The sequence below is a fragment of the Loxodonta africana genome, chromosome 3 (genome assembly GCF_030014295.1).
Source record: "Loxodonta africana isolate mLoxAfr1 chromosome 3, mLoxAfr1.hap2, whole genome shotgun sequence".
Lineage (NCBI taxonomy): Eukaryota > Metazoa > Chordata > Mammalia > Proboscidea > Elephantidae > Loxodonta > Loxodonta africana.
In genome coordinates, this window is record NC_087344.1 from 60,019,717 (window position 1) to 60,032,769 (window position 13,053).

Below are 13,053 nucleotides of genomic sequence, written 5' to 3' on the forward strand. Positions count from 1 at the left end.
TTGTAAATGTAGGTTATTTTATTTTTGTATTGGACACATTGAAAATTAATTCAGGAAGAGGATTACTGCACTGTAGTTCCGAGATCATAAACTTGCTATACCTCTCAAATCCACTTTGAAGACATTTATTTCAGTGTTTTAATTCAGGCAATGTTATTTACTTTATAGACCATGATTGTATTCATTGTAATCAAATCGAAGAATAGGTCCTTAGACTCTAATATGCAGTTATTCTGTACTCACTGCTTTTCTTTGGACACGTATTGAATCTTTAAGTTTGTTCTTTTATAATGCTGAGATTTTGCTGTCTCATTTTTTTCTTTTTTCCCTTTAAGACTACCATGAAAAATTTTCCATCATACCTGGGACTTCTTACTAACCTAGCTATTTCTCACATTGCATTCTCTTGTTAATTTATAAACTTTACATCTCAGCTAACTGTATGCATTTTGAAGAACATGCATATAATTGATAAAAAGATCTCTCTATTATGTTTGTATTTTTAGTCTTTTATTGTTAATGGCTGCATTCCCTGTCACTTCTCCAATTCCAATTGAGAACTCTTAACTCATCAACTTTATCTTATTGGGTTCTAGTACCCTCTGCTGCTTATCTGTTCTCTCTAAGAAATAAACTAGTTTGATCTTGGCTATGGCCAGGGTGACCTTTTATTAATAAAATAGGTAATTCTTTGATCTTTAATCTTTTCACCTATTGCTTGAGATGACACATTCCTATCTGTTTGATATTTACCTAAGATAAAAAATACTACCAATTCTTCCTTACATTTTTAAAATGCATATTAGTCAAGATTCTCCAGAAAAATGAACCAGTAGGATAGATACAGAGATAAATAGATAGATGATTGAGATATATATATAGGTAAAGAATGAGAAATCGATTCATTAATTGATTTCAAGGAATTTGCTTACATGATCTGTGGGGTCTGACAAATCCAAAATTTGTAGGCTAATCAAGCAGGCCGGGAACTCTTGGGCAGGAGCTGATGCTGCAGTCTTGAGGCAGAATTTCTTCTCCCACAGTATTCTACTCTTAAGGCCTTTCACCTCCATTTGTCTGTCAGTTTGTTGTACTGTGGTGGTGTGGGTATTGCTGTGATACCCACATAGCTGGAAGCTATGCCACTAGTATTTCAAATACCAGCGGGGCCATCTTTAATGGACAGATTTCAGTGGAGCTTCCAGACAAAGACAGACTAGAAAGAAGAACCTGGTGATCTACTGTATTCCTGAAAAAAATCAGCCAATGAAAACTTTATGGATAGGAGCAGAACATTGCCTGAGATAGTACTGGCAGATCAGCCCTTCAGGCTGAGAGGCAGCCAAAATACAATTAGGAATAGCTGCCTCCTCAAAACAGAGTCAACTTTAATGATGTGGATGGAGTAAAGTTTTGGGGACCTTCATTTGCTAATGTGGCGTGACTCAAAATGACAAGCAGCTGCAAACACCCATTAGTAATCGGAACGTGGAAAGTACGAAGTATGAATCAAAGAAAATTGGAAGTTGTCAAAAATGAAATGGAACACTTGAAGATAGGTATCCCAGGCATCAGTGAGCTGAAATGGACTGGTACTGGCCATTTTCAATTGGGCAATCATGTGGTCTGTTATGCCAGGAATGACAAATTGAAGAGGGGCATCACGTTCATTGTCAAAGAGAACATTTCAAGGTCTATCCTGAAGTACAGTGCTGTCAGTGACAGAAAAATATCCATACGCATATAAGGAAGACCAGTTCATATAACTACTATTCAAATTTATGCATCAACCTCTCATGCCAAAGATGAAGAAATCTGAAGATTTTTACCAGCTTCTGCAGTCTGAAGTTGATCAGACATGCAGTCAGGATGCGTTGATAATTGCCGGTGATTGAAATGTGAAAGTTGGAAACAAAGAAGGATCAGTAGTTGGAAAATAAGGCCTTGGTGATAGAAACAATGCCAGAGATAGCATGATAGAATTTTTTAAGACCAATGACCTATTCATTGGAAATACCTTTTTTCAACAACATAAATGGCAACTATACACGTGAACTTTGCCAGATGGAATACACAGGAATCAAATCGACTACATCTGTGGAAAGAGATGATGGAGATGCTCAATATCATCAGTTAGAACAAGACCAGGGGCCGACTGTGGAACAGACCATCAGTTGTTCATATGCAAGTTAAAGTTGAATTGAAGCTGAAGAAGATTAAAACAGGTGCACAAGAGCCAAATGATGACCTTGAATATATTCCACCTGAATTTAGAGAATATTTCAAGAATAGATTTGATGCTAGCAAGTGGCCATCTAAGATGCATAAATTGGTCTCAACCCACCTGGAGCAAAGAAGAATGAAGAACACCAAAGACACAAGGTAAATATGAGCCCGCATAAACCAGAGACTCCATCAACCTCAGACCTGAAGAACTAGATGGTGTCCACCTACCCCTGATCACTGCCCTGGCAGGGAACACAACAGAGAATCCCTGATGGAGCAGGAGAACAGTGGAATGCAGATCTTAAATTCTCGTAGAAAGGCCAGGATTAATGGTCTTAATGAAACTGGAGGGACCATGATGGTCACAGTCCCTGGACCCTTTGATAGCCCGAGATTGGAACCATTCCCGAAATCAACTCTACAGACAGGAATTGGCCTGGACTGTAAGGTAGACGATGATGCTGGTGAGGAGTGACCTTCATGGCTCAAGTAGACACATGAGACTGTGCGGGCGACTCCTGTCTGGTGGTGAGATGAGAAGGAAGAGGGGGGACAGGAGCTGGTTGAATGGACACGGGGAATATAGGTTGGAGAGGAGGCATGTACTGTCTCATTAAGGGGAGAGCAGCTGGGAGTGCATGGCGGGGTGTGTATGGCTTTTTGTATGAGAGACTGACTTGATTTGTAAACTTTCACCTAAAGCACAATAAAAAAAAAAGATTTGACACATTGAACACTAATGACTGAAGACCAGACGAGTTGTGGAATGACATCAAGGACATCATACATAAAGAAAGCAAACGGTCATTAAAAAAACAGGAAAGAAAGAAAAGACCAAAATGGATGTCAGAAGAGACTGTGAAAGTTGCTCTTGAACTTAGTGTAGCTAAAGCGAGTAGAAGAAATGATAAAAGAGCTGAGCAGAAGATTTCAAAGGGCAGCTCAAGAAACAAAGTATAATAATGAAATTTTCAAAGACGGAGTTAGAAAAACAAAAAGGGAACAACACGCTTGGCATTTCTCAAGCCGAAAGAACTGAAGAGAAAATCCAAGCATTGAGTTGCAATATTAAGGATTCTGTGGGCAAAATTTTCAGTTGCTTCATATGCATTTGAAAGCTGGACAATGAATAAGGAAGACCGAGGAAGAATTGATGCATTTGAATTGTGTTAGTGAAGAATATTGACTGCCAGAAGAAAGAACACATCTGTCTTGGAAGAAGTACAGCCAGATTATTCCTTCAGAGGGAGGATGGCAAGACTTTGTCTTGCTTACTTTGGATATTTTATCAGGAGGGACCAATCCCTGGGAAAGGATATCATGCTTGTTAAAGTAGAGGGTCAGGAAAAAAGAGGAAGACCTTTGCCAAGATGAGTTGACACAGTAGCTGCAACAATGGGCTCAAACATAGCAACGATTATGAGGATGGTCCAGGACTGGGCAGTGTTTCACTCTGTTGTCAGAACCAACTCATTGACACCTAACAACACCACGGCCTTTCAACTGATTGGATGATACCTACTCACATTATCAAGAGTAATCCCTTTTACTTAAATTTGATTGTCGATGTTAATCTCATCTACAGAGTACCTTTATAGCAACACCTTGATTAATGTTTGATTAAATAACTGGGTAATATAGCTTAACCAGTTGATACATAAAACTACTACAAAAGTTTTTTTCTCTCTGTAGAAATATACAATGCCTGCCTTCTCAGCTGCCCATAAAGATATAACCATCAACTACAAAATTTTCCACTCATCTTACTTTAAAACTGAGTGTCCTTTCTACATTTTCACCTATTTTCCTTTTGATCCTTCTTCATATATTTCAGAAATCCAAAATTCGTATACTTAATTATGGGCCTTTTAAGTCTGGGCCAGCTGTTGACTAAGTGCCCAGAATGTACTTCAGTAGTGCCAGGAATTGTAGGGGATTCAAAAGAAGCACAAGACACAGATTTTACCTTCAAAGAATGTATAATGAAGTTGCGGAAGCAAGAATAGTGCATTAACTTAATAACAGGCATTAGAAGGGAGAAGTTCATGATTTGGTAGACTATAAGTTTAGTATAAACTAGCCCTGAGTTTAAAAAATTAATACCTTTAGAAGTCTAATAGTAATGGTAGGTACTCATATCAAGGACTGAACATAATTAATACATTTTAAAAGTATATTTCAAAATAGAATATATTCAGTTATCAGATACTGACTTTAAAATAACTTTAAAATATTCAAAAACTAAAAGACAATGGAGAATTTCAGCAAAGAACTGGAAATTATAAAAGAAAATGGAAGTTCTAGAATGAAAAAATATATCTGACATTAAAGAACTTGATAGATGAATTTAAGATTAAACATTGATGAAGAAAGAATTAGTGAAATGAAAGGTCTGAAGAAAATATCTAAATGGAAGCACAGAAAGACAAAAGGACAAAAAAATATAGGAAATAATGTGACAAATACGGGCACAGTGGAAAAGGGCTTGTTACCGAAATTTTGCAAGTTAGAGCTGCCTGCTGCAAACAGCCAGTTCTTGAGACGGGTGAGGTGGGTAGCAAGAGCTTTGTTATATACTGATATATAGGAGACAGAGGAGAATAATCTCCTCCTAAACCTGCTTCTCTGAACTGTAGGCGAGCTTGAGGTTTTATAGGAAAGGGGACATGGGTTTTAGGAACTTGTGGAATGTCTGTTCTCCTTCTGTGTGGTCACGGTGGTCATGTCTGAGACATGTTGACCTTTTTCTGTCATTATCTCATGACTGGCACCATCCTGGTTCGTGATCACAAGATGGGTGCATCGTCCTGTCTAATGGACTTAGATCAATATCACTTGTTTTTCCAAAGTCTTAAGAGGAACATTGTTTAATTTTTAACTTTTAGAGGAACTAAACAGCAAAATCATACTTGGAGATGGAGACAGGCTAGGGGAGGAAAAATGGTGCAGGTTTTGTTCAAGATATGGCTAAGCAGCCTGTTCCAGGCTGACATATATGTAATTAGAATGTTAGGAAGAGAGTAGAAGCTATATTTAAGGAGGTAATTGCCAAGAATTTCCCAAAATTGACATAAGATAACAAGCAATAGAGTCTAGCATTACGAAACCCAAGAAGGCCCAGTATGAAGAAAACTATACCTATATACATCCTAGTTAAATTGCTGAAAGCTAGAGACAAGATCTAAAAAATGACAGCTCAGTAAGATTGAGCATTGATTCTCAACAGAAACAATGGAATTCAGAAGACAATGGTATGAGAACGTCAAAGAGCTAAAAAAATATATGAATTAGAATTCTATAAGCAGTGAAATATTCTTCAGAAGTGAAAGCTAAGCAGAAACTTTCACTCCCATGGCTTCAGTTTTCATTTATGTTTTAAGGACTTCCAAAAATGTTGTTCTAGCCTCAGTCTCGTTCCAGCCCCTGACACCTAGCTGTCTATTGGATGCATCTGCTCAAATGTCTTACAGACACCTCAGACTCAACATGTATTGAAGACCTCTCCATATTCCCTAAATGTGCTTCTCCTCTAGGGTTCCAGCATTCACCCTGGGAGCAGTTTGTTGATCAGCTTCTCTGTAGTTCTCCTGCTGTCCTAAAATGTAAACTCTCTGTGACTAGGGACCTTTAATGTTTTGTTTAATAGTGAATTTAACAATGCTTAGAGCAATACTTGGCACGTAGTAGGGGTTCAATTTTTATTTTGTTGAACACATCCATCTCCATTCTTCCATATTCCCTTTGGTTTCCAAGCTCTGTTGGTTTTGGTCTAAAATCCATTCAGTCCTTTTTCTGCCTCCAGCCCCTTACCTAGCCAAGTCTGCCATCTATTTCCTGGACTGCCATAAAGGGACCAAGGGATGAATGGGTGGGAACAATTTGAAAGAAGTAGTATTGGCTTGTAAGACATATTTAAGTTGCTGGTGAAATATCCAGTGTGCAACATCTGAAACTTTGCCTTTTTCCTTAAAGGTCCCAACAGTGACACTTTATTCAAACTTGTAACTATATAGATTGTCACCTCATGAATTTCACTTTTTTTATGACCAAGTACTGTAATTATCAGTTTAAGTTACTTTATTCTGGAGGTGGGAGTGAAGGTGGGTTGGGAATGTAAAGAATAAAAAGGGAGAATAGAGGACCTATCTGTTGTTATTACGTATCGGTCATTCTTTTCTAGTAACATTCCCAGTTCGCCTGTGCTAAGGGTCACTAACATTGACTTTCCAGATACACAGTGGTGGCTCTGTCCCACTTCACTCTGAATTGTAACAATCATAACATCTTAGTCTCTTTGGATTAGTCTCTGAACCGCTCTCATCTGACCCCTGTGTTTTTCCCGTGCTGGTCTGGGCTTCTTATTTTTAAGATAGTGTAAAAACTCCAAAAAGAAACGCTTTGACTTAAAAGTTTTCTGCTTAGACTGTTTATATTGGAGTTTCTTAATACATTTCTTGGTACTAAATCTAATATTCTTGGTGGAGCAAGATTTAGAATTGAGGGCAAGAATCTCTGACTCTGCAAGATTTTCTTCCCCTAGATTTAATAGGTTTGCTTCTTTTCATCCATTTTTCCAGTTTAAACATTACCTGTTTTAGGCCATATGTGTTCATGGTGAGACATTTAGCTATGAGCCAGTTTTTACAGATGCCACTACCTGAAACTGTCCTGCTTCTGTGTTTACCTGAATAAACTTGTCTGTCTCATTCCCTGTTCCTCCACCTTTACCCCCCAGTGTCAATAAGCTTCAGGAGAACAGAAACCTTTATCTGTAGTGTTTTATAGTGCCTAGGGTCAGAGCAAACATGAGATAAACAGCTTTGGATGAAAAAGCAATGCTTTTACTTTGAGGTTTTGATAGTCCCCTTCTTAACAGCACTCCGGTCTTTGTTTCAGCGTTAGAAAGGGGTCTCTTGAAAACGCTGCAGAAACTGGATGAATATCTGAATTCTCCCCTCCCTGATGAAATTGATGAGAATAGTATGGAGGACATTAAATTTTCTACACGTAAATTTCTGGATGGCAATGAAATGACATTAGCCGATTGCAACCTGCTGCCCAAACTGCACATTGTCAAGGTAGGCCTGTTGGATGTGGTTTCAAATTGCCATTAGACCCAATAGTCTTTTTACTAAGATAGCACTTCATTTGTGCTTAAAACTTTTCTGATGGTCTGATACTTGTTGTTGTTAGGTGCCATCGAGCCAGTTTAGGCTCATAGCAACCCAATGTGACACAGTAGAACTGCCCCATAGGATTTTCTTGGCTGTAATTTTTATGGAAGCAGATTGCCAGGCCTTTCTCCTGTGGAAACGCTGGGTGTGTTTGAACCACCAACCTTTCAGTTCGGCTAGCACTTAACTGTTTGTGCCACCAGGGCTCCTTATGGTATTTGACTAAGAACTTAATAATGCTTAGACAATAGTTTAAACACCCAAGGGTTAATTAAGTAGAAAATTATGTCTTGTAAATTGAGGTATATGAGAAAGAGGAATTATTTTTTTTTCCATGACTGCATAAAAATTCAAAGATGTAATAGATGACTTTGAGTTGGAGTTTATACACTGACTCATATTGTTACATTCTGTTCTGTGATCACTCGGCCTTTTCTATTCAAGGCAAAAAAAATTTATCGAGCATTTATTATGTGAGACACTGTGCTAGGCACAGTGGTAAATAGAATAGCAATAAACACTAGTTGAAAAGTAGAGGTCTACGGTAAGAAAAACAGAAGTCTAAAATAGTATGTGTGTTTTCAAAAGTATTTATCCAGTGATTACACTTGGCTGTCTGCATGTCCAGGAAAGGCATTTGCAATCACTGTCACACTTCTAAACCTCTGGTGTGTCTTGAAGTTCTGGTCATTATTTAAACCTCTAGTTAGAACGAAGATAGCGGGCTTCTTTCCAAATAGAAGCACTTCTTAAAAAGATTTACGGAATTAATAATTTGCTTTAAAATCACAGGTCTGATTTATAAGAAATGGAAAATAACTGTTAACTTTTGATCTCTTTGTTTTTCAGGTGGTGGCCAAAAAATATCGCAACTTTGATATTCCAAAAGAAATGACTGGCATCTGGAGATACTTAACGAATGCTTATAGTAGGGATGAGTTTACCAATACTTGTCCCAGCGATAAGGAGGTTGAAATAGCATACAGTGATGTAGCCAAAAGGCTTACCAAGTAAAGGAGGCTTTACTTAAACTAGTGAGGCTTTCACATCTTGCCCTAACAGAATATGCTTTTCCTAACAGACTGTTCCTCTTCCTGTGACGCAGAAATTTTATTTTGCATGGACTTGTAGTTACTCAAGATTAGGATAAAGGGATAGACACGGTGGTATAGTAGCTATCTTAAAATACACACTCCTAAGCAGTATTATTTGAAAATTCTCTTGCCCCGCTTACCTTCCCTACCCCTTTCCTCCTCTCCTCTAATTTGGAGGACACTTTGTCACAAACTTTGCAGTTTAGAGGTAGTTTGCCATCTTTTTGGAGCCCTCACTGTATGTCCTTCACTGTGTATAGCTGGCAGGACTTTCGAGGTGCAATGTTTAACTGTTAACATAGCCATGACTTCATCAGTCAGCCCCAAACTGGTGCACAATGCATGGTACAAGGACTATTTATGTATTTTTGGAATTTTATAATATTTAGTAAGAGTATGTGAAAGGATTGCTACTGTATCAGAAATATGCTGTTTCAATTTAGTCTATCCTGGATATGTACTACCACCAGAGAAGAGAGCCTTTTATGAAAAGTCACTACAGATCTTGCTGTTTTCCTTTGTAGAGGGATTTTTATTTTTGCCTAAAGGCATCTATCATTTATATCAATTTTAACATCTGACACTGTATATAAGCTAAAAGCTTGCAAGATCTTGCTCAAGCGTTTTATCCTTCTAAGAGAAGCTGATGGGCACCTGATAACACTCTGTCTAAATCTGTTGTTTGGTATATGTATTTTGCCCAGTGCCATTCATTTGGAACATTATTGCTTTTTTCTGTTTTGTATTAATTGTTAAAGTTCCTTTTAAGGTAAGCATAGACTTCTGCTGCTTGTAGATCTTTTGAACTTCACTACGTAAACTAATATTTAGTTGATTTAGCTATAGCAGTACAATGATTAGTAACGTAAGTATTAACACTTAAAGAAATTAACCTAAGTAATGTAGACCGGGCTTGTCAAAATATCAAGTGAAGTTTTGTTTCTAAAGCATATTTAATGTAGATAGTTAATCTAAAGAGTGCATTAACCATCCTATATTAAATATAAGGTAAAACACAGTTCACCAACTTTCCCATTCCACCCCCATTTAACGTTAGACTTTGGGTAGAGGGTTGTTCACACCTTTTGAACTAAATTGTAGTTGTGATGACTATGTATTTTCTACAGTTTTGCCTAATCTCAATCAACACACTTCTGTGACTTTAATTTTTCTACAGCTATATTGAGGAGTAGCACTCTGCATATTTTTGTTTATTTAAATTAGAAGTCCTAAACCAGGAATTATTTGTGTTCTAACAGGGGAGGACAGACTTGGTGAAAATAAACAAAAGTTTCTATGTATTTATTCATTTTTATTTTTTAATAGATTTTCTAAGTACTACTCCAAAGACTGTGGTTGTGACTATAATACATTTTTGGTAAATTTTTATACCTAACTTGTTTTAAGAAGTGCTATTTCTCATAGGCTAGTTTTAGACATTTTAAGTACATTGCTTTAAAATGGCAATGTTTTCCCCCTCTTATATGCTAACATTTAGTAAACTCTGGCTTTTTGATAGCAGCCTGACTTTTATAAGCATACTGCATTTTTTTACCTATCAGTAATTAGCTTGGTATAGAAAGATAAGTTCCACATTTCATCCGTTTGGTTCAGGGAGATTTCTTTGTCTTTCATTTCTTAGAACTCCTTATTGCTGAATTAAAAATTCTGACACTTATCTTTTTGTAATTAAATATTGGACAGTGATTTATCTGGTTTCAGGAAGAAGTGCTGTCAGGTGCATCAAGCAAATTATTGAGAAATTACATTTCACCAGCTTGAGTGGGTGAGAGTGTTATATCTGTACCAGTACAGAGGCAGGAATCATCACTTCACTTACTTTTAAAATAGTGGTAACTTGGCATGCAGATGACATGGTGTGAAAAAGATTCCGGAGAAGGGCTGTGTATTCTTCCTAGTGAATGGTGGACTAAGTGGTACAAAGGGGAGGGCAAATGGAGGAAGCAGCTATGTTCCTCAAAATACAGTGATCAAAAACACATTCTGAAACTCGGCTGTGAAGTTATTTTCACTTTGGATATCTATTCTCTTCATCATTTTTTAAAGTACTTATCCAGTGAGTATACTTGACTGGATGTTCAAGGAAGGCATTGTGCTAATTGTCGTACTTGGCTGGTCTATGTGATTTTGACCAAGGCAGAATTATTTTTATCTGTAGAAAGATAGATTTTATTACATCATCAGGGAAGATAGTCAAATGAAATTGAGATTGGAAAATGGACAAAAACTGAGAAAAAGGATGGTCCTACAACATGCTTTTACTTCATCATATATTTGTGGGAAGATCATAGCTTAAAATCTTGGGAGATTTGGGACATTAAAGTTCATGGCAATTCATATAGTGTATGAAATCATCTGATATTGTTTCTACAACTACCAAATCATTTCCCCCTTCAAACATTTGAACTCTTTTTATTCCACTTCAGTGAGGAGACTAGCATCTGAATGGAAGGTCCTCCTACTCTCTGAGGAAAGCTCTCTACTGTTTCTGTTGACATAATCCCCTCCCCACCTTTTTTATGTAGACAAAAATTTTTTATACAGTCGTTATCTTCTTTTACTAGTACTGTTAACTTGTGATAGAATTTAAATAAGATCTTATTTCTCAGTAACTTTGGCTTTTAAGATTTATTTTTAAATCCTTAAGCAACCTGTATAAAATTAAGAGATTGCTGACATTTATTCTTACACTAAGTTGATAAATGCTAGAATTTAGGCATTTTTACTTCTGTGGAGTTTTGAATCTCTAGAGTTGTGTATAGGTAGCTTTTATTTCTGTGCATTAAAAAAAAAAATCCATTTAGAAAATGCTACAAAGTAAAAATGAGAGGAAATAGAAATGTATTTTTTCCATGCACATTTTGGTACACATTTCATTAAGTTTATTGCTTAAACAATGTCTAGTCTTAACACTGATTTTAATCAGTATTTGATTCAAAGAGAAGGAAGCATTCATTAATACTATATGGCCTTTTTTTCATTCTACCCTTTTAAATTATCAAGGTTGGAGCCACCAGAATTGTATTTTTATCGTGGAAAAAAATTTCAACTTCCCAAGCCAGAATGCTAATATTTTCTTTTCTCTCTCTGGAACATTATACACCAGTATGTTGCTGGCAGCTATTGTATTAAAAAAATAAAGTATATTTTCACTATCACAAAGGGCTCTTTTTTCCCCCCTTCATGAATATAAATAACAACTTGGGATAAAACTGTTTTGAGACTACCTTTTTTTTTCCCCCCTCTGCAAGTGGAGGAGTCAGCATATTTAATCAATTAAAGGGGGGGAACCATATGATCATCCCATAGGTGCAAAAAAAGAATTCGATAAACACTTCCATGAAACTCTTTCTTAGCAAAATAGGACCAGAGGTAACTTTTTTTTAACTTGGATAAAGATGTCTACAAAGAATCTACAGCAAATGTACATGAAGATGAGACAGAAGCCCTCTCTTTAAAGTCAGGATATAAGACTGAATCGCCCTCTATCACAGCTACTATCCAGCTACTTTCCACAGCTTTTTTATTAGAGACACCCTAGCCAATGCAGTAAGACTAGGAAAAGGAATAATGAATGACAAGTGACAAAACAGTTGCTATTTTCAAATGATTTATATAAATAGAAAAATCCAAAAGAACTTACAAGCCATTAGAAATAAGAGAATTCTACTGGACACAAGATTGTGGAACAAAATCAGTATATTACTATATACTAATATTAACCACATTAAAGACTTAGTAAAGCATTTGGTTACTTCCGGGGCAGGAAAACTGGGTGACTGAGGAAAAGAGGTGGGAGATTGTTAATGTTTACTTGCTTGAGTCATTAAAAATTTGTAACATGAACATATTATTCTAAGAAATAAAAAGTGCTTTTAAAGATTAAAAAAGATACTAAATTTTAAGGTATTTAGAACAAATTTAACAAAAAATATGCAATTCCTTTATGTAGAAAATTGAACAATATTATGAAGAACCTAATAGAATATCTGCCTAATGGTTAGATATACCATGTTAATGGATATAGAACTCAAAAACTTAAGGATTTCACTTCTGCCCCAAATAATTTATAAATTCAGTATATTTCTAACAAAATCCAATGACTTTTTTGGGCGGGGGGACTAGGTGAAAGGAGTCTAAAAATTGATATGGAAGAGTTATGCCCCAAATAGCTAAGATATGTCTGGAGGTGGCCAGGTGGGGAGAAAGGGAAGTTGCCTGACAAAATATCAAGACTTACTAAAAGCTTGCAATAATTGATGGATAAGATACAGTTTGTCACAGCAACACAACACTCCTGCTGCAACAACCAGCAAAGGCTGGATTAGAACACCAAAATAATATTTTTAAACACCAGAGAACTCTGGAAGCAATAAGGACTAAACAATTTGAAATTTCAGAGGGCAGGGAAGCCCTTCTGAGGTAAGCCGATGCTCTGGCCATTTTCTCCCACGAATGCATTTGCTAATTTGGGGCCCATGCTGGGGGTTGGATTTGGCCCCATGCAGAGGGGCTCTACTGAAGAAAAAAAGACTTTT

At 36.7% G+C, this 13,053-nt stretch overlaps 1 protein-coding gene and 1 long non-coding RNA gene across 3 annotated transcripts in view; one reads left to right on the forward strand and one right to left on the reverse strand.

The window, feature by feature from the left end:
- Nucleotides 1–10,504, forward strand: part of CLIC4 (chloride intracellular channel 4) — an 88,897-nt gene extending 78,393 nt beyond the window's left edge. Inside the window, exons 5-6 of the mRNA XM_064281484.1 lie at nucleotides 7,123–7,304; nucleotides 8,250–10,504. Coding sequence (XP_064137554.1) covers nucleotides 7,123–7,304; nucleotides 8,250–8,414 — 347 coding nt within the window. The 3' untranslated portion in view covers nucleotides 8,415–10,504. The remainder of the gene's footprint in view (nucleotides 1–7,122; nucleotides 7,305–8,249) is intronic.
- The window catches only part of LOC135230705 (uncharacterized), an 80,577-nt gene that overhangs the window by 50,953 nt on the left and 16,571 nt on the right, over nucleotides 1–13,053 (reverse strand). The window contains exon 3 of one of the 2 annotated variants that reach the window (XR_010321324.1): nucleotides 933–1,249. The exons of the other annotated variant lie outside the window; for it this stretch is intronic. This is a non-coding gene — a long non-coding RNA (uncharacterized LOC135230705). The remainder of the gene's footprint in view (nucleotides 1–932; nucleotides 1,250–13,053) is intronic. 2 annotated transcript variants of the gene reach the window in all.